Here is a 25,547-nt window from a genome sequence, read left to right as displayed (position 1 = left end):
TACACCTACGTAATTCATGTACGTGTATGGCTTGATATGGGACTACAGTCCTTGAAAATGAAGACCTATATATGTAAAATGGTCCAGTGAACATACCCTCTACCAGGGCCACATACTGATTTTTCACTAAATATTAACAGATATGTCTCTGGTTAAATAGATGTCTATATTCTCTGTTCTGTTAGTCTCAGCAATAATGTCCATGGAATAATAACTTCGGCCCTGGTAGAAGGTAAAGTATATGGGTTTGTACAAATCTTGCAACTGAAAATGAGGCATAACTTACAGTGTCGCTTTAGTTCGTGTACGGCCTCCCTGATGCCTGTTGCTAAAGGACTCATTCCGCTTGGACTCAGACGATCTGGAATAAATATCAATTCTTTTGTTATCATTTAGAAATATGCACTTGCCATTCGACAATTTTGGTCCTCTCTCTCTCTCTCTCTCACATACACAAACCTTTTTTATCATTGACACAATACATCACAAATATATGAAAATACAAAAAGGTTCGAAACAGCACTCACACACAAACTCACACTTAAGAGAAAATATGTTAAGGTACATGTATGATACTTTAATTAATTATATCGTTGTATGCTAAATATTCAGGCTCAAAATAAATTACTTATATTTGAAGTGTACTTACAGAGTGACTTATACCTGTTTTAACCAGATATCTAAGTGATAAAATCACCCCTCCCAAAGTTGGTTTGCCCTCTGTACACTTTCTTAAGTAAATATAAAATTTAAATTGCAATATAATGAGATTAATCTTTGGAGAGAGGCTTGTAGAGCCAACTAAGCAATTATTTTTTGAGACAGGTAAAATAACTTGAATATTGGATAAAAAAATATTCTGCCAAACCAGTCAATAATTTTTGGGAAACCTTGCAATGCCAGAATACCATGTTCTCTCCTGCACCTACCTAGTGCCCTTCTTATCTGGTTATAGTTGTCTGTTAAACTCACAACAGTATGACCGTCTGACCCTGACCCGCACTGTACAAGCCCAATCAACTCCTTGAATTCATACACATTGTGCGTGTACTCTGCGTCTGCAATACAATAAGGAATCTTCCTATTAATTCAGTTATTGGTTTTGTTTAAATTCCAATTAATTTCAATAAAAATGAAATATGATTTTAAATGCATGTATAAACATCTTCAGACAAAGCTTTTAGTATGAACATTTCAGATAAAGTAAGTGCACAGAATGACTAGAAAAGCACTCAGAGAGTGCAAACCTCCGCCAAGGAAGCAAAGTCTCCATCCAATGCCTTTCCACCCCTATATTTTCATTCTATAATGATTTATTTTTTTTGATTATTGATTGATTATTGATCTGGATCACTGCCAAAAACTAATCATCTGTTCCTTGGCCCACTTCTGACAGTTCCTGTAAATTTCATCAAAATCAGTCCATAACTTGTTTTTTTATTTTTGATTGGTTATTGATTATAGATTGATTATTGATCCAGATTACCACCAAAAACTAATCATCTGTTCTTTGGCCCATTTCTGACAGTTCCTGAAAATTTCATCAAAATTGATCCATAACTTTTTATTTTTAATTATTGATCCAGATCAGCACCAAAAACTAATCACTTGTAAGTTAACTCATTTCTGACCTACACTAAAAATTCCATCCAAATTCATCCATAACTTTTTGAGTTATGCTGATGACAAACAAACAGGGGTAAAAACATAACCTTCTTGGCGGAGGTAATAATTGTATTATGAAAGTTTTTAAATAGTTTATTAGTTCTTAAATGTACCCTGTATATATTCTAGAAAGAAGACACATTAAACAGTGTGTCACAATAAAGACCACATATGTAACATCTTATGCGGGTATCTCACCATCAAGAATCTTGTGTATTGCATTTTTCATGTCAGTGAAAGCTTCTCCTTCCATACTCCCAGAAGTATCCACACAAATCACTGTACTTAAACCATGAACCCGCTCTCCGTATACTCGACCTCCATGGAAATCACCTGTTTAGCAAAATATACAGATGCTAAAATAATATAGCACATAATTCATCGTACACAAACCAACACTTGCAAAAATGGAATAAAACATAGTAAACTGAGGGCCAAAATTACCCAAAAAATGTCCCCTATTTTTCAGAAAATTCCATACCAAACATTTATGTTTGTGAAACTTTGAGTCAACAGCAGCAGATTTGGTGTTAACTATGAAAACTCTATGCACGTATTATACTACTGTAAAAGAGAACGAGAATAACAAGCCATGTTTAATATGGGAAACTGCTTCAACTTAGATACCATTCACATTCAACGTCTATTTTCTAAAAATCTATTTTCTATTCGCGGTATCTTGTGATTACTCTGAGTGCAGCCGAGAATTAATTACAGCTTTGGAAGTAACTGGGTCGCGCTGCCAGTAATTACACTGTGAGGTATTTTAGGGCACAGACCGTGATCACAAGATACAGCGAATAGAAAATTGATTTTTAGAAAATAGATTTTTCATATGAACGGGCCCTTACTATCATCATACACTGGCGCTGAGTGTCTACCACTTGCTTGTGAGTCACTCTCTTTTGCCTGGTCCAGATCAACACTGGCATTTTTCTGAACACCATCTTTATCAGTGTTGTATCCACCTGTGCTTCCCATTGGGAGTTGCGTATCTGACTCTATCCATGGACGTATTTTATCATCCACCTTACTACCACACACTGGCTCTGTGTGTCCTCCACTTGCGAGTGATTCAATCTCTTTTAGCTCCTCCACATCAACAATAATATTTTTCCGAGTGTCACCCTTATCATTGTTGACCTCACCATTGGGAGCATTCATTGGCGGTGCTATTTGCGAATCTGGCCCTATCCGATGAGCCCCAAGTTCTGGTTTGTTGTCTATGTTATGGTGGTCTTCTTCTGCAACACGATGCTGCTGGACTTTATATGTAATTAATGAATCTTGATGTTGATTCATTATATTAACCAATGCATCTTCTGCTTTTTTCAACTTATGCTCTGTTTTTGACAATTTTGTAATCAACTGTGATATTTGACCATTTTTGTATGTTATAAGTTTGTGGAGTCTTTCTATTCTGAAATCTTTCTCGTCATAGCCAGTAAAAGTCTGTGGAAACTTCACAGTGAGCAAAGGAAGGGGGTCATAATATCCACTCTCATATGCCCACTCAAGAAGAAGTTTTGGATTAACTTCCATTTTCATTTCGCCGGTAATGTCTAGCCACGACAAGCTTTGATTGTGCTCTTTCAGTGGGCGTTTACCAAAGTTTAAGTCATCTGACGTCATCGGCAGATCACCTAAAATAATACCGTGGATTCTAATATCCCACGTTGTACTTTTACTATTCACCATCTATTTTATTCTCAGTATTGAATATAATGAATGCCTTTTTTCATTTATATTGAAAAGCCATTATTTTAGTTCAATGTTCTCTGGGAGCACCAGCTAACTTGTGTTAGTGACTTCCGTACGAGAAAGTGACTGGTATCAGAAGTAAAAACTACTAAAATATCAAAATTGACATTACAAAAAATTGAAAAATAGAAGTTCCAATTAATGCAGATGGGAGAACTTTACTTTTGGCTGTTGAATTATGCATACTGGACACTTACCATGAAGTAATCTACGCCTCTTCTTCAAATACTCATCCAGACCCATGTTTGTACTCAAAGATAAGACAAGATTTTCTGGAACCATACTTCGAATTTCCTCAGTCAGAATGACCTCGGTCAAGGACGTTGATAAAGGTGAAGGTCGCCGACTTTTAACCCACATCCAGAATGCATCTAATTGTTCGACAGTGTAAAACTTCATATTTATCAAAATGGATCCTCTCGATAAACCAGTGACCATCAAGTTCCATTCTGCCAAGGCGTTTCGTATGGAGTCTACCATCTGTCTGCTTATGTCAGGGTTATTAAATATGTATTCATCAACAGTGTGTGATACTATTTGAGCATCTTCTGATGTTTTCCTTTCTTCCAGAATACCAACTATAGCCCTAATATGTCCAGTAACATCATTGGGTTTTCCTAAAAAACCATGGAAGAAATATTATGATGGATTAAATATGCTTATCTATAAAAAGACGATAGCTCATCTCTGGCATATGGTAATGTTAACTGGATCTTTATCAATGGCAAACAACCTGTTGTTCAGAATTCGACTCATGTAATTTTGTTTATTAATTCAAAAACTACCTAAGGGTGGTAAAAATCATCTGCAGGACACTGAAACTGTGGATAAAATTACCAACTATGAGCAAGTTCTCTGTTAATAAGCCCCCTCTGGTTTAGGTCAATGTTTTTTTCTAGAGAACTCTGCTAAAAAGCAATTAATGAGATTATAAAGAACCTTACCAAGTAACTGGTCAACAATGAACTCGCAGTTGTTGTCTTCTAATGCCTGTATAAAGACCCAGAATGCTTTCTCGCTGGAGTGTAACAGGACATTTGTCACTAAATGCTCACATTTGTCCGTCTCAGTGGTTTTACTTGCAATCTTTTCTCTTTGGCGATCAGACAGAACCAAGTGGCTGAACATATAAAGTGCCACCTCATCAATAACGGGTTGCAGATAACATATCAAATAACAAAGATTTTCCCTAAGGGCCTTCCGGTTCCGATTCTCTAACTCCTTGTTACCATCTACAAGTAAAAGAATGCACAAACCTATCAGAAAAAAGACAAAAGCAATATTTGACACTTAATTATGTTTAAACTTGCCACTTTTAGATGTAAACGACTACATATACACGCAAAATGAAAGTTGATAAAATTATTATAATTTGGCTGGTAAAGATATGATAACTTATAAACTAGTTATAAGACGTCACACAGTCATCGAACTGTCAGCGAGTCTTTGCTTAGTACAAGCACCAAAATAAGAAATGCAATACATAAATGACGACTCTTTGACATACTATAAAAGTTGGCAAGTTACAATTACAAACCTTCAATGTACTTCTTGAAGTCACGTTTAGGGTTAGTGGATAGTTGTTGCATTCCATTACAATGGCATTCTCCATTTCTTCTTTCTGCTTCCTGTCTGGCAGTACATTCTGCACAGCAGTTTTCAGGGATTTGCAGTGTTTGTGGTACATTTTGAGTCAGCTTAAGTCCTGTATCACTGCCAGCATCACCACCAGGAGGCTATAACATATAAATCATGGAACATGTTCTACAATATATATATAATATGTATCTTGAAATATAGCGTTTTAATGATTTGATAACTTAAAGAAATGGGAATGTCTATTCTCTTTAGGTTATGGATTTACCCAGCAGCATTATCACAAAAAATCTTAATGATAAATTCAAACAATATTTTTGCTGAAAAATTATTCCTAAATAAAACACCATGTCACCAGTAGGACATGACTTCTTAAAAGTCATAATTATACCTCATTTTCAGGTGTTTGGCCTACGGTACTAACTGCAGCTGTGGGGGTATTTTCTTCACTTGGAGTTTCTTCGTTTAAATTCTTTGGGATTGTATCATCATGTAACCCCTAAAAGAGTCCAAAGTTCTAAACACTAACCACATAAACTTGACCTTTTTTCTTTTTACTCTGATGTCACGTAGTTTACAGTCAGTACAGGAACAAGTTCATGAGGTACATTCCAACAAAACAATGTTTACCTGTAACATTACATTTCACTTACTTTTGCAACTATGATTGCAAATATGAATTAGTTTTCGACATCAATTTTGAATTTTAAACATAAATTTATACCCTTCGCCTGTAATCTATGGAACCCTTGTGTTATCACAATTCAGCTGAATTTATTACTATATATATGTTAAAATATTACTATTCCAAACATGAAATTTATTTAATATAATGCTTATCTAGAGGAGGAGCTCTCGCTTCTCTATTGCCCAATAACCTCCATGGTAGATAAAATAGGAAAGACACATTGCATTTTTTCAATAAGCAATATATATATATATATATATACAGGTATATATATATATATATATATATATATATATATATATATATATATATATATATATTCTAATTATACCTCGTCTCCTGTTGGGGCGTTTCCTCCAACTGCTGCACTAGCGACACCTTTTGGGGTCGTTTCTTCTCTTGCATCTTCTCCATTCAATCTTTTTGGGACAGTATTATTGTGTAATCCCTGTCAAAAACAAATACCAGTGTTTCTTTACAGAGATATATTTTACATACGCCAAGGAAGTTAGTTTTTTGACAACTTTGGTTTGTCTGCGCTTTTGTTCTTAGCAATATTATGAAAAATGCTATGGACTGATTTTGGTGAAAACTTTATTACTGTTAAAAGTGGTTTAAAGTGGATGTATATACAAGTCATTAACTTTAAGGGGTAGCCTGGATCTTGTTCTGGTTCCAATGATCTTTTACGGGTTTAACATTTAAAATTATTGCACATAATACAATGTTACTCCTAAAATAATGTCAAGAATCATGAGCAATGGTGAAGGAGAAGAAGAAGAAAAATATTCATAAACGGAAAAGTTTAGTTTAGAAAGATGATCTGTTATTGATTGTTACTGTATAATTAGACCTGGGGTGGTCTCTAAGTGCTTTACCAATCTTTTCACTATTTTAAACTTAAAAGCTGAACTGTAGCAGTATTATGTAGCAGTATTATAAAAACGCTTTTGCAGACATAAACTCAAAATTAATCCTAGAATGATATTTTGTGTCACTATTGTGTGAGTGATAATATCAAGACGCATGTTAAAAATAAAGGAAATTTTTTTTTTCTACCTCCTGATCCCTGTAGTGCTGAACCATTCCTGGGCTGAAGCTAGGGTTTGCATCAACGTGTTCATTCCCCTCCCCCAACGGGTTAGGTCTGTTTGCTTCACTTTGTGGCTCTACCTATTTTTGAAAATGAATAGTATGTTACTTCTGCCCACAAGTATGATAAAACATGACATGACAAGCTATACTTGTGTTTATATGTAATTTGAAAGAAAATTACCATATTTACAAATTATATTATACATTGTAGAATTAAGGAAAATCTATCAAATGAAGAGAATAACCTGAGCTCTTTAACTCGATCTTGAGGCCATATATTAGGGGATAGGAGCACTGCCGAAATGAAGAACAATTTGCCTCCTCATACACGGACCACTCAACCTGAACCAATACATACGTTAGCAGAGCATGACTCTTGCTGTATTAGGGAACCTCTTCCTTCTCTACCAAGGTCTAAGGTGTTGTTTTCAATAAAATAACTTGTGTCTGCTTGTTCTTTTTATGAAAGAGGAATCGGATTTATGACTAGCTTACTGCAATATCATACTTCAGCGGCATGTGCAAAAATGTGTTAATTCAAACTACTCTTTTTGCCTGGATTACAGACAAGAGTTAATACACTATTGATAAAATTGATGCAACATCTTGTTTAGATTATGATTAAGTTATCATATTAAATCATATTCCATGACAAAGTACAATATATTGTTCTTCCCAATATTCTTAACCACCTATCTCAGCGTAATTACCTGTACTTGCAGCATCTGTAATACATACTGCATCGGCGGGATGAATATGCCTGAAAAATTACATTTGGAAACTTAGAAAATCAAAAAACTTTAATCTGTTTCATTTTAGCAAATGTCAATTAAAAAAGTAACATTTTTTTAAAATAAAATTGTCTCATTATCTGATGAACAAAATAAAGACTAAAATCTTACCCCATGAAGTCACCACCACTGTCTGATTTTCTATCAGTTTCACTTTCTGAAAAAGGGACCCCATATATTAAATAATACAGACAAACAATAAACACAAAACACACATCATCTATATACACTGAACAAAAAAATGAACATGAATTTTTCTGAAATGACTATGCATGACTATAATAGAGGCTGTCCGGGTTCTCAACGAGAAGACCAAGTTTCCCCGTGATTTTACGAGATCTGCCTTGAGGTGGGGTTAAAATATGGAGACCACAAAGAAGTAGAGCAGCGATTTCTTTACTTGAAAAATAGCTGAACTTACACATTTTTGAGCTACAGGCTTGTTCTTTTTCACTTTATAAAGAAAAAGTATTGATATAATATGTACGTACAACTGACATGTTGAATTTGCCAAGCTAAGAGCCAATGATGCTTGCAAAGCAAAATTCACCCGGAGGACGTACTACGCAGCAAAGGTCATGTTAAACAGGCTACATGACCAGATACTTGCTTGTGGTACAGGAAAATGACATTAGTTACCATGCCCGTTGATACGCATACCTTTTAGATGAAAGTGGCTAGGATTGAATGAGAATCGGACGGATGATGCCCCCACATGACTGTTTTGCTTTCAATGAGATCAATGTTGAAAGTAGGTCCATGTACATTCTACAAGCATTGGACATTTGTAAATAAAGTAATTCAGTGCTGTCGAGGGCTTAATTGCTTCATTCTTAGGTTATCATAATTACTAAATTTAAATTATTAACTCCAGCGTATTGCAATATAAAATTTCCTACTTCTGTTATTTTGCAAATATTCTTCAATCGGTGTTGGCTACAAACTTCCATTTTCACTATTTCCCTGATGTAGATGTCAAGAACTTTATATAGTTATCCACTCTTTTTCATTTTTAAATTGTCAATTTATATTACTGTCTTTGGGGTTTTAAAGAGATGCTTGTCTAAACATGCCAGTGGATGCAAAATAGACATATTAAAGATATTGTTCATTTTTGATTGTTCTTCATTGACTGGTCATTTCATAAGATCCGTTTGAACAACAAAAGCTTTATAACTGCAACTAATTTATTTTTATAAATGTTTTACTTTTAAACTTTATTTATAAAGAAGTAAAATAAAATCATTTGACATTTCATTTACTGATGGTTGGCATATCAGAACATTAGACTTGCCTGCATCTTTGTTTTAATTTCACTAAATTTATAGTAACTAATTCAAAAGGCTCGAGTTTGATCATAAAGTTAATTTTCTTCAATTATTTACTTATGAAAATGATGCTATAGAAACGAATGGATAGCATTCACAAAATGTAAGTTTCATTGTGATTAGATCCGACTTTAATGACAGGAAAGATGACAAAAGAAAGTATTAAAATGGACAACATATAAGTTGAAATTTTCACAAAATCATTGCATTTTATTGACAATTATACACAAATGCAACAAATCAACACATCACAGGCGAACTTGTATTTGTGATCTGAGTAGATGGTATGAAAAACAGGTGTCATATAGTTATTAAAAAAAGTCACTACAGTAACACAAGAATGATACTAGCAAGAAAAATAATTTTCTTCATTAAATCACTAGTGCAGTACAATACAAAGGCCTATATATATATTCATAAAACCAAATATTTCATTTTGAAGCAATAAAGAAAATGCCTGATACTGTAAGTGACACCCAGACAAAAATGCCATCTGTTGAATCCTGATATAATTAAGTAAACAACATAATAACTAAGGACATAAGAGATTAATATACACTGAGCAATCTTCAACATCTGATTATCCTGACCACATGACTCTCACAGTTCTTGCCTGGTTCAATAACATGTGCTGTGTCTGTCATGCTCTAAAATAAATAAAAAATAACTCACTTAGTTTTCTGAAATAAATATCATTATGTGATAAACGTTGTTGTAAAATACCAACTCTAATTTCTACCTTACTTGCAATTATCATAACTGAGCACCCGGCATGGAATGTTACAAATGCAACTGAACATTGTGTATGCTTAATAGGTGTAGAAGGTTCACCAGTATTTCATAATCAGGTACACGTTATATGGAGATAGGAATAGTATAAGCGAATTTGTCTGATATAGTTACTGATTATTAATCACAAGTACTAGGACTGTATTACATTAATAAACCATGGTGTCCTGTAAACTACACACAAAACTTACTTATTAATATGCCCCTCGACCGTTGATGATACGGTCTATACGGTGATGCCATGGAGCCAGTGACGTGCTGCAACCTGATCTGTACTTTAAATATGTTGGCAATTAGTCCTTTTAATCTAATCAAGCCCAACTTCTCTTTCTTCACTTCACTTCTCTCGCCAGTCATGTCCGTCATCCATGGTCATTTTCCTGGTTTTTTCGCTTAACTTTAACTGCAATGCACCTTACGACACAACATTAGCAATTCACCATTGCGTTGCTCTATCTCAAATTACATGACAACGCCATAACATAGACTTGTGCCCGACCGCGAGAGAAGTTTCATTGGCAGATTTTAACCCCACCTCTCGTGAAATCTCGCTCCAATCTAGGTCTCGTTTGACGTCACCTGCTGCGCAGATGTTCAAAATAGGCTATCCCGGACATTTCTTATTAATATACACTAGTGGGCTTGATTTGGTCTTAAAGTGCAATTTAAGTTCACAAATAGTCTTACATGATCTTAAACCACGAGTAAGGCCATTTCTGGTCTGACAGCCAATTAAGTTGTCTCCCCTTGCACATTCTCCTATTGTGAGCAGAGGTGTTCTCGCCAGTAAAGTGTAAACGTCTCAGCAACAGAATAAGAAACACGCTGATAAAGACTTCAAAATTGTATTCAAACATTAACACCAACGATAACACGTGAGTTGCAAATCGATACTCCAATGGAAAACTAGGTCACAAGACAAGCCACACTGGCGCGACCATTTCTTCTTCTTTCTCTATCTCTCTTTATATCTATATAAACAGTTCAACGCTTTAAACTACAGTATCTATTGAACTAAATTAACTTGTTTGTTTATAAACATCCCTCAAAGTTCTAAATTGATAAACTAATATGACAACAATAGCCAGTGAGGGGTAGACTACCCTCTGCTGGATGTTAGATGTGACAGTTGGGCATTATTCTGGCCCTTTGCAGTGTTGAATTGACATCTGGCAAAAGGGAAGGTTGTGGTTTGCAATATCGCCCTACCTTAGCGAATGCTGTAACTAATCTGTAGCTGCCATTGGGTTTTCTCACGAGAAAGGAAGGGTTCAGATATTCCGCCACGACACCAACGTCCTCCGGCCTGGCAAAGACGCCCAGAGCTTCAAGGTCATCAAATTTACACTGTAGTTCATCCAACTTATCCCTAGCGTATTGGGGAATCCGCCCTTTTCGTTGTGGTGGCAGTACGTTTCCCATGTTTACAATGGCCTTAAAGGGACCTGATGCTCCATTGTATCCCTTATAGTGTGGGTCGAATACATGGCTAAACCCTGAGTGAAGTTGCCTGAATTGGGAGCGGATCTTTTCTGGAAGTATATTATCCTGGTCGAGCTGGATGGCAACAGAATGATCACATGCCTTGGGCTTAGTAACGCACTCAGAATGTCCTTGGTTCAAAGGTGCTTCTGTATTGTAAGTACTGTCGGGAGAAAAAACCTGTAGCACCTGACAAAAATGCTCATGTTTTTTTAACGCTCTTGGCTCAGTGGTTGTGTTTTGGATCCTTATTCTCCCATCAATGCTTGACACCATGGCTGGGCTTGGCCATTGTTGTGCGACCTTGGACACATGTGTTGAGGAGCAGTCTGATCTGGGCTCGATGGCTAGAGATGAGTCATGACCTAATTCCTCTGGGATTTCAAGTTCAATATAATCACCAGGCCACACGGTAGACTGAGTAGGAGCACGCAGAACAAAAGCTTGTGTGCGACGAATAACACTCTTCGAGGCAGTGTTATTATCCTGACCATAAGTGTATTGTGTGCCATCCCCCAAAGTAATCAGGCATTTGGCAGGTCTGATGCTAATGTCATTTACTTCCATGAATGGGACACCTCCTAGAATATCGACATCCATAGCTTCAACAACTAAAACTTGTAGGGTGAAGTGATGGCCATTGCGATTTAACTCAATACATGTTTCTCCTTTTACTTTAAGTGGTGACTGCCCATCTGCCTGGAATACACGCTGAGAGCTTTTTTCTACTGTAGCACCAATATATTGGACTAGACTTTCACGAATCATGTTTGATTCTGCTCCTGAATCAATTGTGACCTTGAGTGGGTGGTAATCATAAAATGCATTGAGATAAGGTGATTGCTTCACATGTACTCGTCTACCCATACTTGTAGTGGGGACATCTGGTTTCACATAGATATCAGGCTCTTCCTCACTTATGTGCTCATCATCACTGGTATAATGACCTTCATCTAAAGTATGCAGCTGCCTGGCCTTTACCATGAATTTACGGTCAGCTTCAGGTAGAAACTTACATGTGCTGAGGAAATGATCAGTTTTTGTTCTCCCAGATTGCTTGCACAATGGGCATACTTTCCTCCCTTTTTTCACTTGATCGACTGCCAGGATAAAATATAGGGCGAGATTCATGTACTTGGACAGCAGCAGCTCGCACCAATTCAGCACCCTCTTGTGTATGCACCTCGTCGAGTAAGGACTCCAATGCCTGTGAAATTTCAGGTTTGATCGAGGCTAATGTCCGTGCATGATCTTAACTCAGTGCCATAACGCTGTTTCACAATTCTTGGAAGATCATTATGGATAAGTTTTAACCATATGAGAATGATCATGTTTTCTAGTGAAGGAGACAATTCCTCATCTTCAGTAGGTATTTCACCGTGATGTAAAATTCCGCCGCCTGCCTGCAACAGGCTATCATCAATGAAGGCAAGTAATTGCTGATATAAGTCTTCTGGTTTTTCATTGTGCTCTAATTTGATGCTTGCGAGATCAAGGAAGTGTGCACCCGTTGACTGAAAACCATAATGGAGACGAATGGCCTGCCAAATATTAGGTAAAGATGTTGAATTTTTCACTATCGTGTTTCTAGATATAATCGGGCAAAAGTTTGCTATTTGTCCAAGCATCAATTCTAGTTGAGTAACTTTTTGTTGTGCTGTGCGGCTGTTTGGAACCTCTTCGTCATCATCTTGGAAGCCACGGAGAGGAGAGGCTCTTGATTTTTTTTGCCATGTAACACCCTCAATTAAAAAGGGGGCAAAATTTCTGTCCAAAGAGAGTGTATACTGAAGATTTTGCTTCCAATTTTCGAAAGAGTTCATTGATTCCTGCTTTGTTAAAGACCATTGCTTGGGGGCCCTTTGTTGATTAGCCATCTTACAAGGTGTTAAAAGTGACTAATGTTATAAATACGGCTTATGTATAGTCTATCGACGGACACTGTACCTGCCCGGCTATCAGCTGTACCTTTACTGTACCGGTAACTTATAATTGCTGCTGGTTTGTGGGTCCTTTGATTCGCCACCGCTGCCGCCACGCCAGTAAAGTGTAAACGTCTCAGCAACAGAATAAGAAACACGCTGATAAAGACTTCAAAATTGTATTCAAACATTAACACCAACGATAACACGTGAGTTGCAAATCGATACTCCAATGGAAAACTAGGTCACAAGACAAGCCACACTGGCGCGACCATTTCTTCTTCTTTCTCTATCTCTCTTTATATCTATATAAACAGTTCAACGCTTTAAACTACAGTATCTATTGAACTAAATTAACTTGTTTGTTTATAAACATCCCTCAAAGTTCTAAATTGATAAACTAATATGACAACAATAGCCAGTGAGGGGTAGACTACCCTCTGCTGGATGTTAGATGTGACAGTTGGGCATTATTCTGGCCCTTTCCTAACCTGTCACATGTGTCTCTAAATTGAGATTATTGATACATGACATAGTCCTGTAAATATTTCGGTTCACGTCTTTGTCTGGTAGACTTCCTTGGAGATGTTGATGGAAGATTATTGTTCTCTGGTGACAATGTCTCATTTATTGTTGTATCTACCTGATTGTCAGGTTCTAGTGTTGATGCTTCTATCCCATCACTGGCAGCGAGAGAAAGGGCATGCGGAATAAATGGCTGTGCAGGAGGCGAAGTCTGAGAGGTTTCACTTTCGTCTATTTCACTGTCGGAAGCCTCCCCATCTGAACTATGATTGTGTCGCAAATAATCAGAAGATGAGAGAGTGTCATTTGGAACTTTGTAGCATTCTGATAACTTTACTCTGTAGGAAGTCGCTCTGAGTTGAGATCCTGTAAATTTACGAATGTTGCACCACTGTCCATCAACTGACGTGACGAAATATCTGTCACGGCCTTTTAATTTGGAGCGGTCAGAATATAAATACACCAGGTCTCCGACTGCAACTTCACACAAACTAAGATTTTCTTTGCTGGGAGCCTTAGATTGCTCACTATGTGGGTGGTTTGTGACCCGTCGCCTATGTTGCTCAATTATCAGATCTCGGTCTACCAAGGGTAACTGTGTACAAGTAAATTGATCCCTCTGAGTCCACATTTCACGTGCTGACAACCCTGTTCCTCGGATGCGGGTATTGAGTCTAGCTGTAGCAATGGCTAATTTGGTAGCTGAAATTGGTCCTCCTGACGGATCTGACCGCAACAGCTCAACTTGTAGTTCTTGTACAGCTCTTTCAGCTATTGGGTTTTTGTTAATATTCTTTATGCGTCCAACTTCAATGCATACATGGTGTTGTTTTAGTAGATCGTTGTTCACTAAGGCTTGAAACCCCGTTCCAGGATCGGTACGAACAACAGCAGTAGGACCATCAAGGGGAAGTAAGCCAATGCATAGCTGGATTAGAGCATTGCAAAGGGTTTGGTGACGCTCATCTTCTATAGGCATGATGTAGTAAAGGAAGTCACACACTCACGAACTACGAGAATAAGCTGGCGTTCTCGTTTAATGACGTCTGCTGCAAATGTGTAACCTATGGCATCTGGAGGATCGGTAGTTGACTGCTGAAGTAATGCCTTAGGGAACTGCTGTAATGATGCACAGTGGTGACATGTGTGGGTTACACGCTGGAGCGCATTGTCCATATCAAGAGCATAGAAGTATCTCTGAGAAACTAACTTCAGCTGGTGGCAACTTGGATGGTTTAGTCTGATGTGTAAAGCGGTGAGTAATCCTTCAAGGGCACTTCGAGGGACCACAATACGCTCCCTACTGGGTGATAATGGTTTATCCTGTTTAACAACAACAAGGCCATCTCGTGCAATCGTGCAGACATTCAAGTAGCGCTTTACATCTTTGACATTAGTAAGTTTTTTTGATGGGCGAGTACCCTGACGGAGATAAGCATGAGTTTTACGCAAATCACTGCACTCAGATTGGGCCTTCAGCCAAGATGACCTGTTGGTGAAGGGAAGTCTAGTGGCGCCTGTCAAAATGTCTTGCGTGGTAATGCTACGACCAACAGAGTCTTCTAATTGCCGTATAAATGTACAAACTTGACAACTCTCAACTTCACACTCAGGAGCATTACGACATGTAAAATCGGATGGAGTGTTTGCTTGTCCGGACAAGTGGCGTATACCCACCTGGAAGTGACTAGCTGTAGATAAGAAGGTTGCAACACGCGCACTCGATGAAAATTGCCCTCTGCATAACTTTTCATAAGCCTGTACACATGGTTTGCTGTCAGTAAGTATACAAGCCTGATGATGGGACTGGGTGATGTATGGACTGAAGTGTTTAATGGCTGCAGCAATACAGAGTGCTTCAATTTCACAAGGAATCCATGTTGTCTGTCTTTTCCGTAACTTGGCACTGAAGTAGCCTGCAAGGTGCAGTTTAGAATGTCTAGTAACATACATGGTGGCACCGAGACCATGGTTTTTCACAGCACCGTCTGTCACTATCCATAGCTGGTCCTCTGGTTGTGGTAGTAAAATTGACTTGTTGGAAGACAATGACATTTGTGCTGCAGCAAAGGCGTCTTGCAAGTTTTCACTCCACTTAATCTTGTCCTTGGACTGGAGACCCACAGTGGATTGCTCTAATGGATCGAGTATTTGGGCAGCATTGGGTATTACTCTGGCTAAGACTTTGAATGCGCCAATAAATAATCTCATTCCACTGACTGTGTCAGGGGGGGGGGGCAATTTGATAATGCAGAAATGCGGTGAGGACTGGCATGGATACTTCCACTGGACCAAACCCATCCTAAGACAACAGTTTGTCTCGGAGCAACAATGGTTTTTGCAGCTGCAAGATTTAGGCCATTAGAGCTAAGGGCCTCCAAGACACGCTTCCAGTTGTTGTACAATTGTGCAGGCGTGTCGCCACCACAATAAAGATCATCAGCTAATTTAGTGACTATGCCCTCCTGGATTAGCTCACCCAACACGCGGCACATGAGCTCTTCCAATGCTGTTTCTGATCCAGGCATCCCCATGGCACATCGGGTATATACTCTAACACCACGGAAAGGAGTCGCAACACCACAGTACTTCATGGACTCCTTTGAGATAGGAATTTGGTAAAATGCACTAGTTAGGTCTGACACAATGATGAACTTCCAGCGCGCTATGGTTTGCAGTGTTGAATTGACATCTGGCAAAAGGGAAGGTTGTGGTTTGCAATATCGCCCTACCTTAGCGAATGCTGTAACTAATCTGTAGCTGCCATTGGGTTTTCTCACGAGAAAGGAAGGGTTCAGATATTCCGCCACGACACCAACGTCCTCCGGCCTGGCAAAGACGCCCAGAGCTTCAAGGTCATCAAATTTACACTGTAGTTCATCCAACTTATCCCTAGCGTATTGGGGAATCCGCCCTTTTCGTTGTGGTGGCAGTACGTTTCCCATGTTTACAATGGGCTTAAAGGGACCTGATGCTCCATTGTATCCCTTATAGTGTGGGTCGAATACATGGCTAAACCCTGAGTGAAGTTGCCTGAATTGGGAGCGGATCTTTTCTGGAAGTATATTATCCTGGTCGAGCTGGATGGCAACAGAATGATCACATGCCTTGGGCTTAGTAACGCACTCAGAATGTCCTTGGTTCAAAGGTGCTTCTGTATTGTAAGTACTGTCGGGAGAAAAAACCTGTAGCACCTGACAAAAATGCTCATGTTTTTTTAACGCTCTTGGCTCAGTGGTTGTGTTTTGGATCCTTATTCTCCCATCAATGCTTGACACCATGGCTGGGCTTGGCCATTGTTGTGCGACCTTGGACACATGTGTTGAGGAGCAGTCTGATCTGGGCTCGATGGCTAGAGATGAGTCATGACCTAATTCCTCTGGGATTTCAAGTTCAATATAATCACCAGGCCACACGGTAGACTGAGTAGGAGCACGCAGAACAAAAGCTTGTGTGCGACGAATAACACTCTTCGAGGCAGTGTTATTATCCTGACCATAAGTGTATTGTGTGCCATCCCCCAAAGTAATCAGGCATTTGGCAGGTCTGATGCTAATGTCATTTACTTCCATGAATGGGACACCTCCTAGAATATCGACATCCATAGCTTCAACAACTAAAACTTGTAGGGTGAAGTGATGGCCATTGCGATTTAACTCAATACATGTTTCTCCTTTTACTTTAAGTGGTGACTGCCCATCTGCCTGGAATACACGCTGAGAGCTTTTTTCTACTGTAGCACCAATATATTGGACTAGACTTTCACGAATCATGTTTGATTCTGCTCCTGAATCAATTGTGACCTTGAGTGGGTGGTAATCATAAAATGCATTGAGATAAGGTGATTGCTTCACATGTACTCGTCTACCCATACTTGTAGTGGGGACATCTGGTTTCACATAGATATCAGGCTCTTCCTCACTTATGTGCTCATCATCACTGGTATAATGACCTTCATCTAAAGTATGCAGCTGCCTGGCCTTTACCATGAATTTACGGTCAGCTTCAGGTAGAAACTTACATGTGCTGAGGAAATGATCAGTTTTTGTTCTCCCAGATTGCTTGCACAATGGGCATACTTTCCTCCCTTTTTTCACTTGATCGACTGCCAGGATAAAATATAGGGCGAGATTCATGTACTTGGACAGCAGCAGCTCGCACCAATTCAGCACCCTCTTGTGTATGCACCTCGTCGAGTAAGGACTCCAATGCCTGTGAAATTTCAGGTTTGATCGAGGCTAATGTCCGTGCATGATCTTAACTCAGTGCCATAACGCTGTTTCACAATTCTTGGAAGATCATTATGGATAAGTTTTAACCATATGAGAATGATCATGTTTTCTAGTGAAGGAGACAATTCCTCATCTTCAGTAGGTATTTCACCGTGATGTAAAATTCCGCCGCCTGCCTGCAACAGGCTATCATCAATGAAGGCAAGTAATTGCTGATATAAGTCTTCTGGTTTTTCATTGTGCTCTAATTTGATGCTTGCGAGATCAAGGAAGTGTGCACCCGTTGACTGAAAACCATAATGGAGACGAATGGCCTGCCAAATATTAGGTAAAGATGTTGAATTTTTCACTATCGTGTTTCTAGATATAATCGGGCAAAAGTTTGCTATTTGTCCAAGCATCAATTCTAGTTGAGTAACTTTTTGTTGTGCTGTGCGGCTGTTTGGAACCTCTTCGTCATCATCTTGGAAGCCACGGAGAGGAGAGGCTCTTGATTTTTTTTGCCATGTAACACCCTCAATTAAAAAGGGGGCAAAATTTCTGTCCAAAGAGAGTGTATACTGAAGATTTTGCTTCCAATTTTCGAAAGAGTTCATTGATTCCTGCTTTGTTAAAGACCATTGCTTGGGGGCCCTTTGTTGATTAGCCATCTTACAAGGTGTTAAAAGTGACTAATGTTATAAATACGGCTTATGTATAGTCTATCGACGGACACTGTACCTGCCCGGCTATCAGCTGTACCTTTACTGTACCGGTAACTTATAATTGCTGCTGGTTTGTGGGTCCTTTGATTCGCCACCGCTGCCGCCACGCCAGTAAAGTGTAAACGTCTCAGCAACAGAATAAGAAACACGCTGATAAAGACTTCAAAATTGTATTCAAACATTAACACCAACGATAACACGTGAGTTGCAAATCGATACTCCAATGGAAAACTAGGTCACAAGACAAGCCACACTGGCGTCTCTATTGTGAGGGGAGGCACCCCACGTTGTGAGGGGAGGAAACTGCTTGACCACATAAGTAGATGTTAGATCATTTTTGATCTTAAAAGCAGATTCAGTCCATTTTAAGACTACTGCTGTAATGATTAAGATCGTGTATAATCACTTGTGAACTTAAATTGCACTTTAAGACCAAATCCAGCCCACTAGTGATAGCCCTATTACAACTAGTTCAAGTGTCCTATGACTACGTGCCATATAAAACATCAGTGGTATATTTAGGGGGGGGCTTCAGGGGGGTCCTGATCCCCACTTCAATTTCTGAAAAAAATCCCACCTAAGGTCTCCGCTTCAAATTATAATTTTGACTAGCCGATCACAGTTCTGCCCTCTAGAATATCAAAAATTTCAGCCCCGAACCTCAAGACAAGGGGAGGGATGGATCGGCTTTGCACCCCCCCCCCCCCTTCAAACAATCCCAGATTAGCCTGAGAACAAGTCATGCACATATTACCTGATTCAATATCAATGTCAGAGAAGCTTTGCCATTTCTGAATAGTTTGTTGTAACTTGGCAGTTGCATCTTCAATAGTCGTTATTCTTCCATCATATAATTCCTGCAATTTGGTGATCTGATTTTGCATGCCAAGTAATTTATCATGTAGGTCATCTAACTTTAGTTCTTCACAGGACCCCATCTGTGTTGTTGGAAAAAACATATACTGAAAACAGACAAAATAACATAGTTATCTAAAGCGGAATTTTCCTTAACCCCATAGAGCCTGGCAGCATTTGACCTAGAAAGTGCCCTTGGTCCTGAGCCCTCTACCCAGATGCACTCAATTTTACAGGCGGCCTCATTTAATCGATGATAATGTACTTACTTGTCTAGAAAACACCTAAGAACGGTACATTTTTAGAAAGCCAAGAATGTAAGCTTTAAAGTCATATCAGTTTTATTCACATTTGTTAACTTAGGTAGAAATAGCAGGAGTTTAAATATGAGACTTGCTTTTCTCGAAGAGAAGTAAAAAACAAAACTTTAATTTCAGCATGCACATTCTTTTTCACTTTACCAAATAATTTCTTGAAATTTTCTCATAAACATCCGAAATATGTTTTAAACAATGTCACAAAATTTCAGAAAGATATCTTATTTAGTTTTTGAGATATAATAAATTTCCTGGGATGCGTGCTGTACCTAAAAACCTGCATCACGTCAGAGAGTTGCATTATCATGAGCAAATATTACACTTTCGTGAATAAAAATTGCATCATAAAAATACAAGTAAACGTGGCATTTGTACTAATACACAAGCAGGAAAAGATATGTTGATACAGCGCACTAGTAAACATATAACATCTGTATTTATACACAAGCAGGAAAAGACATACGGTAATGTGCCATGAATTTCGAACAGTAGAAAATAATTAAATTTGGGAAAAGATCGTTCTGGCCGAAATTCATGAAATGGAGGTGCTCAGAACTTCCGAAAGTTCGAATTTCATGGAATTCTGTCAATTTTGACCGGAAGTTGTCTGTTCGTCGCTAGGCCTTCTGTTATCTTCTCCCGACGATCTATTTAGAGTTACCATAATGTATGATTGTGTTAGTGTCGGTAATTGCGACCAAAGGCATACACGTACTTTCACCCGATCACTGTGTATGGCCCATAGATAGAGCGGTGCTGTTGTTTAGGGCCGCAAAAGTAGTGTCGTTTTTCAAAAGCGATTCTGGCAGCCAGAAACTAGTGTCGTTTTTCAAAAACGATCCTGGCGCTCAGAACGGGAGTGGACGGAGGGAGAGACGGCCGACGATTAGCGTCTGCCACGGCCAGATAACCTTTACTATGGAATCTTAGTGTTACCGTTGCTTCTTTCCGTGCACTGAAACTGAGACGACAGCCGATCAGTGTCTATGGCGCACGTGCAGGTAGCCTTCATCTGCGATAAGTGTCTTCCGCGACCAGGTTCGTTGCCTTTACCGTTAAAGTCGGGCGGAGCTTTACGCGCGAATGCGTCCTCATCTCGCCGTTCGCGGGTCGGTGTCTCCGACGCATACGTAGCCTTCCCTGCAGAAGCCGGCCTCGGCACTACGGCCTCTCCTCCGTGCGGGGAGGCCACTACGACCGCAGATCGGTATGTGCGGCGCACAGGTAGCCTTCGCCACGGCAGCCGAACTGTGTATTACGGTCTTTCTCCGTCGTGCGCTGCGACCAAGATGACCGCTGATTGTTGTCTGCGATCAAATATACTAGGTTTGGGGGGGGGGGGGTGCAGGGCCGTTTTATTTTTATTTATTTTGTTTTCGCTCAGGCAACCCAATCTTAACCAGCAGCAGCAACTGATTTCCTGGCGCATAGTTGCGTCAATGTACGCATTTGAAAAGCGTGTACGTTTTGTCATTGAAACCATCTTCAAACAAACGCGAGAGATAGGTAATCTAGAGTAAACCGAAAAGGCAGTTTTTATATTCGTTGAAGGGACTGGAAGATCGTCAATAGGAGATAGTGAGCGATCTGAGCGCGACAATAAGCCAATTTCCACACTAGTTCAAGGGACTTCGTTACTTTATTCGTCAGCAAGAGATCGTCAGCGATCCGAGCAAGCATAGAAGCTTGGACTTTTTGTCCATGCTACATGTAGAAGGCAATTTTCATGTAGTCCGCAGGATATGGTTTGCTGGTTTGCGACAGGGGCGTAACCAGGCATACGCACGGATACACTGTGCCTATATAATTTTTTGGCCAACCATGATATTATTCTCTTTAAATCTAGTGTACTTTTCAAGGAATATTATCGAAAATCCCCTTCGATTATAAGTTAATGTCACCTGAATGTACAAATTCTCTGTATAATTTATATAATTATGCACCATTGTTCTGACACCCTTCTCGTTTGCTTTCACAGAACTGAGGTAAACAATACTAGTTACCATCTGAAGTCCGATCTTAATCGTCCATCTAGCTGGAACTTGCTTTACCTCTTAATTAGAGGGTAAAGTGCCCTTCAGCTCACAGGTAGCTTTTGTCTTGAGTGTATCGAACGCAATATTTATCTCAGATAAAAATCTACCTGTGTGTTATTTCAAAGAGCTGCTCCAGCAGACCTGGGGGCACTAGATAAATCTGATCATTGGGCTAAACAAGGAGCCAGAGAAACAAAGGAAGATTGATTTTTCCTGCAAAGTTTCAAAGAATTTTGACACGGACTTGATCCAGCTTAACCCTCCAAACTAACGGGGTGGCATGGGCAATTTTTACAAAATTTACAAACAATTAAACTTAGATATATTACAATTTTATCCTTTAATATAATTTTGGGAGGCATGCACCCGCATGTAAGCTGGGTGATGTCAGTAAGCCCCTAGTTAAATAAATATACCCTTATGAGCAAGGCTTTTCCCAGCGAACCGTCCAGCCGTCATATTTTCAAAGACGGCTAGACGGCTTGCGACTTTTTTTAAATGACGTCTTAGCTTGTCGGGACAGCCGTGGACGTTGTAAGAAATTTTCTTAGAGTAATTTGACGTACCTAGCTTTTATGATGCGTCACAGATGAATGGTACTACTTTGTAGTGTACGCTGATATTCAGTCACGACGAAACTACTTCCTAAAGCTTACAAAACACAATAAAATGTTTCTATGAACTTTAACTTTAAGATACACATTCCACGCCGTATGCAGCAGTGACAAGAGTGACCTTCATGCGGTACAAAACACTAAGCAAACTACAGGCCAATTTGTGAAAGGGGACACCTTCCGGACCTTCATACGCACGGCAACTGACAAAGCTGATTGACAAAAAGGAAAATTTCAAATTTTCAGCGAGAGATCGTTCGCAATCCGAGAGAGACCAGGAGGCAATTTTCATATTTGTTAAAGAGACTTCGTAAGCCAAAGGGCGAGACGAGAACGCAATTTTCGTATCCTCAGCGTCTCAATCCGAGTGAAACGAGAAAGCTCATACTCGTTCAGTGGCTTTCGTTTGCGGCAGATCGTCAGCCGGAGATCGTTCTCGATTGTTTTTAACCCTCCATCCCTCTCCATTGGAATTTATAATTTTTAAAAATATTTTTCATTTCATTTGTACATTTCAAGGGACTTCATTAGTGGAAGATCGTCAGCGGGAGATCGTGAAAAATCTGAGCGAGACAAGAAAGCAATAATGGTAATCTTTATTGCAGCTCTTAATATTGCTCTTTTGTTCTGTTACTGAAGTCTCTACTGTTAACAATGCTATTGTGCGCCTCAGCAAAACTACCGATCGCTATCTCACACCGAATACTGCGGTAAAGAAACAACAGCCCGACAGTGAAACTCTTAATAGATTCTCCTGTTATCTGAATGAATGGATATGACGATGTTGTTTAGCGTCCTAAACTAACTGTAGTGATCGTTATCTTGCACCTTGGGCCGCACACGTAGTACTCAGGTAAAGGTACGCTAGGGCAACATTGCCGACTGTTAGATCTTTATAAGCGCGAGAATAGCCCGGTGGCCGATTTTAAGGTGTACGAAATTCACGAAATGAAGATCGCGCAAAATTGCTTACTGGCCGAAATTCATGGTCCAGAAAAAACTCCAGACGGCCGATTTTTAGATCGATCGAAATTCAAGAGCCGTTCGAAATTCATGGCACTTTACCGTATGTTGATGCAGCACACAAGTAAACATATGTCATTGGCACTTAAGACATAAGCAGGAAAAGACATGTTGATGCAGTACAGCGTAACATATGACATTTGTATTTATGCACAAGCAGGAAAAGACATGTTGATGCAGCACACAAGGCAACATTTAGCCTAGCTGACTTGCCACGAAAACGGTTACAGTCATTTTATCACCAATATAGCCATTCCAATTACTAATGTCGTCTGCTTGGTTACTGCCGTTAGTATCATCAGCGTTTTTCATAAATCAAGCCCCACATCCGAATCTGCTCTCTGACAGCTCATACTAGCCAAAGGTACATCATCTTTGAAGTTATCGGAGTATCAAAATCTATCAAGGACTCTTCCCCGAAGTCTGAATTTTCTTACAAATCTAAAATATTTCTCAACCCATAACTTCTGCTGACTTCTCGCCACCATTATGATTTCATAGCGCCTCGACAATGGTTGAAATAAATCGCTTTTTCATTATCTAATTCTCGCTACACGTCTTTCAGAAGCCGGTAGTAAACAAAAAACTAACATTAAGTTAGTCTTGTGATAGAAGCATGAATTGTTACAAAGGACAGGGGACAGTACAAGAATGTAAACACAGAAACCGCGTATATGCAGTTCCCGGCACTGGGGACTTTTTAAAATGAACCGCATATGTGCGGTTCCCGGCGCTATGGGGTTAAGTTGTATTAGGCTGATAATATGTTGAATACAAATATTTAAAAGAAGGTAAAATAAGAACTTAACCTTAGATGTCCATGTAGTTGTATGTCTTTAAGGTAATTATAAACCAGTAGTTGGTCAATAAAGGCCTCCCTGTGTAGCGGGTGGGAGGGGGGGGGGGTTGTAATTTGATCACCTCAATCATTAAGGAAACATTTGCCTTCATATACCAGCCGCACTTACAAAGTGAAATATATCAGCCTGAGTCCAATCACTGAATCACCTAACAGATTTAACAGTACAAACAAAAGTCATATATCTGACAAAAATATAAAAATAATTAAACCACTGCTGAACATACTTGACTTGTATCCCTATAGTGTTAATTGTATATCAGTACATGTACCTACCTCACTCAGTCAGAATTCAAAATTGATGAAAATAGGCCTCACCATTTCTGTGAGCCCAGGATCTACCGGTACGTTCTGGTTTGTGTTTTGTGAAACCTGAAATACATTATTTGCAAAATGATATGAAGGGAGGTGGAATTTTCCTTTCACTTTTTCTTCCTTTTTTACTTACACATATAAATTAGACATGCAGATTCCCAACTAAACCAAGTTATAAATTAAGTAAAGTTTTCATAGTTACAATTTATAGTAAATAAAATTAATTAAGTGTTGTGTGTCATGATTCAGTGAATTCAGACCTTTGCATTGAATTAAGACCTTTTCTCCTTTAATGGAGGGGCTCTACCTGCAAGGTCTGCAAAGGCTCTCCTTAGACAATGTAAACGTAGGGCTAAAAGTTACAAAAAAAAAAAAACTCCCCACTTTCTCCCCCTGGAGACTACTATACAGTTACAGCATATGTCAATTTCACAGGGGTGGGAGGTATATAAGTTAAATGCAGTTCTTTCCTATTTAATTTGTGCACATATAATATATTTAACGTCGGCAGGGACACGACTAATTTCCCAAAGCAAAGACATCGTACACATGTATATGTACATGTACCTGTAGTTTTAAATACGATGATTCATAAACCACTTACTGACAAGACTCCAACAAGTCTCTACATGTTACCGGGACAATTTTTAGATCAACTCGCACGGTGAATGTAGCGCACAGCCATTACCAGGGAAAAACCAAAACACTTTCTTTTTCACAAATAAGTCTCGCGGCTTCTCGTTTCTATTTTTAGAACGGGGATTATTTTTTTACAACATCCGGTACTGCATTGGCAGAGGAGATCAAGCATACAGCGCAATTAACTCACCGCATTCACATCTATCGCAATCACCTGTGAGTTTGCTTTTGTTCCTGGATCCTTGGACATAATGACATTATCTCATTATGTCCATGCTGGATCTAATGGAAAGCCAAAAAATAAAACACCA

General features: G+C 39.1%; 1 protein-coding gene across 1 annotated transcript in view; it reads right to left on the bottom strand.

Moving 5' to 3' along the window:
* Positions 1-25,377, bottom strand: part of LOC106181859 (uncharacterized) — a 32,327-nt gene extending 6,950 nt beyond the window's left edge. Inside the window, exons 1-16 of the mRNA XM_087016827.1 lie at positions 25,202-25,377; positions 24,559-24,654; positions 19,333-19,540; positions 7,708-7,753; positions 7,516-7,565; positions 7,164-7,261; positions 6,770-6,883; positions 6,042-6,158; positions 5,414-5,521; positions 4,964-5,162; positions 4,371-4,658; positions 3,624-4,043; positions 2,517-3,308; positions 1,864-1,998; positions 930-1,058; positions 287-361 (exon numbers count right to left, since the gene is read on the bottom strand). Of these exons, the coding sequence (XP_086872953.1) occupies positions 287-361; positions 930-1,058; positions 1,864-1,998; positions 2,517-3,308; positions 3,624-4,043; positions 4,371-4,658; positions 4,964-5,162; positions 5,414-5,521; positions 6,042-6,158; positions 6,770-6,883; positions 7,164-7,261; positions 7,516-7,565; positions 7,708-7,753; positions 19,333-19,537 (2,776 nt within the window). The 5' untranslated portion in view covers positions 19,538-19,540; positions 24,559-24,654; positions 25,202-25,377. The remainder of the gene's footprint in view (positions 1-286; positions 362-929; positions 1,059-1,863; positions 1,999-2,516; positions 3,309-3,623; positions 4,044-4,370; positions 4,659-4,963; positions 5,163-5,413; positions 5,522-6,041; positions 6,159-6,769; positions 6,884-7,163; positions 7,262-7,515; positions 7,566-7,707; positions 7,754-19,332; positions 19,541-24,558; positions 24,655-25,201) is intronic.
* Positions 25,378-25,547: the final 170 nt, after the last annotated feature.

Source organism: Lingula anatina, chromosome 7 (assembly GCF_051362555.1).
Source record: "Lingula anatina isolate TDL-2025a chromosome 7, LinAna3.0, whole genome shotgun sequence".
NCBI lineage: Eukaryota > Metazoa > Brachiopoda > Lingulata > Lingulida > Lingulidae > Lingula > Lingula anatina.
The sequence above is the reverse complement of the archived record's forward strand: the minus strand, read 5'-3'. Positions and strand labels throughout refer to the sequence as shown.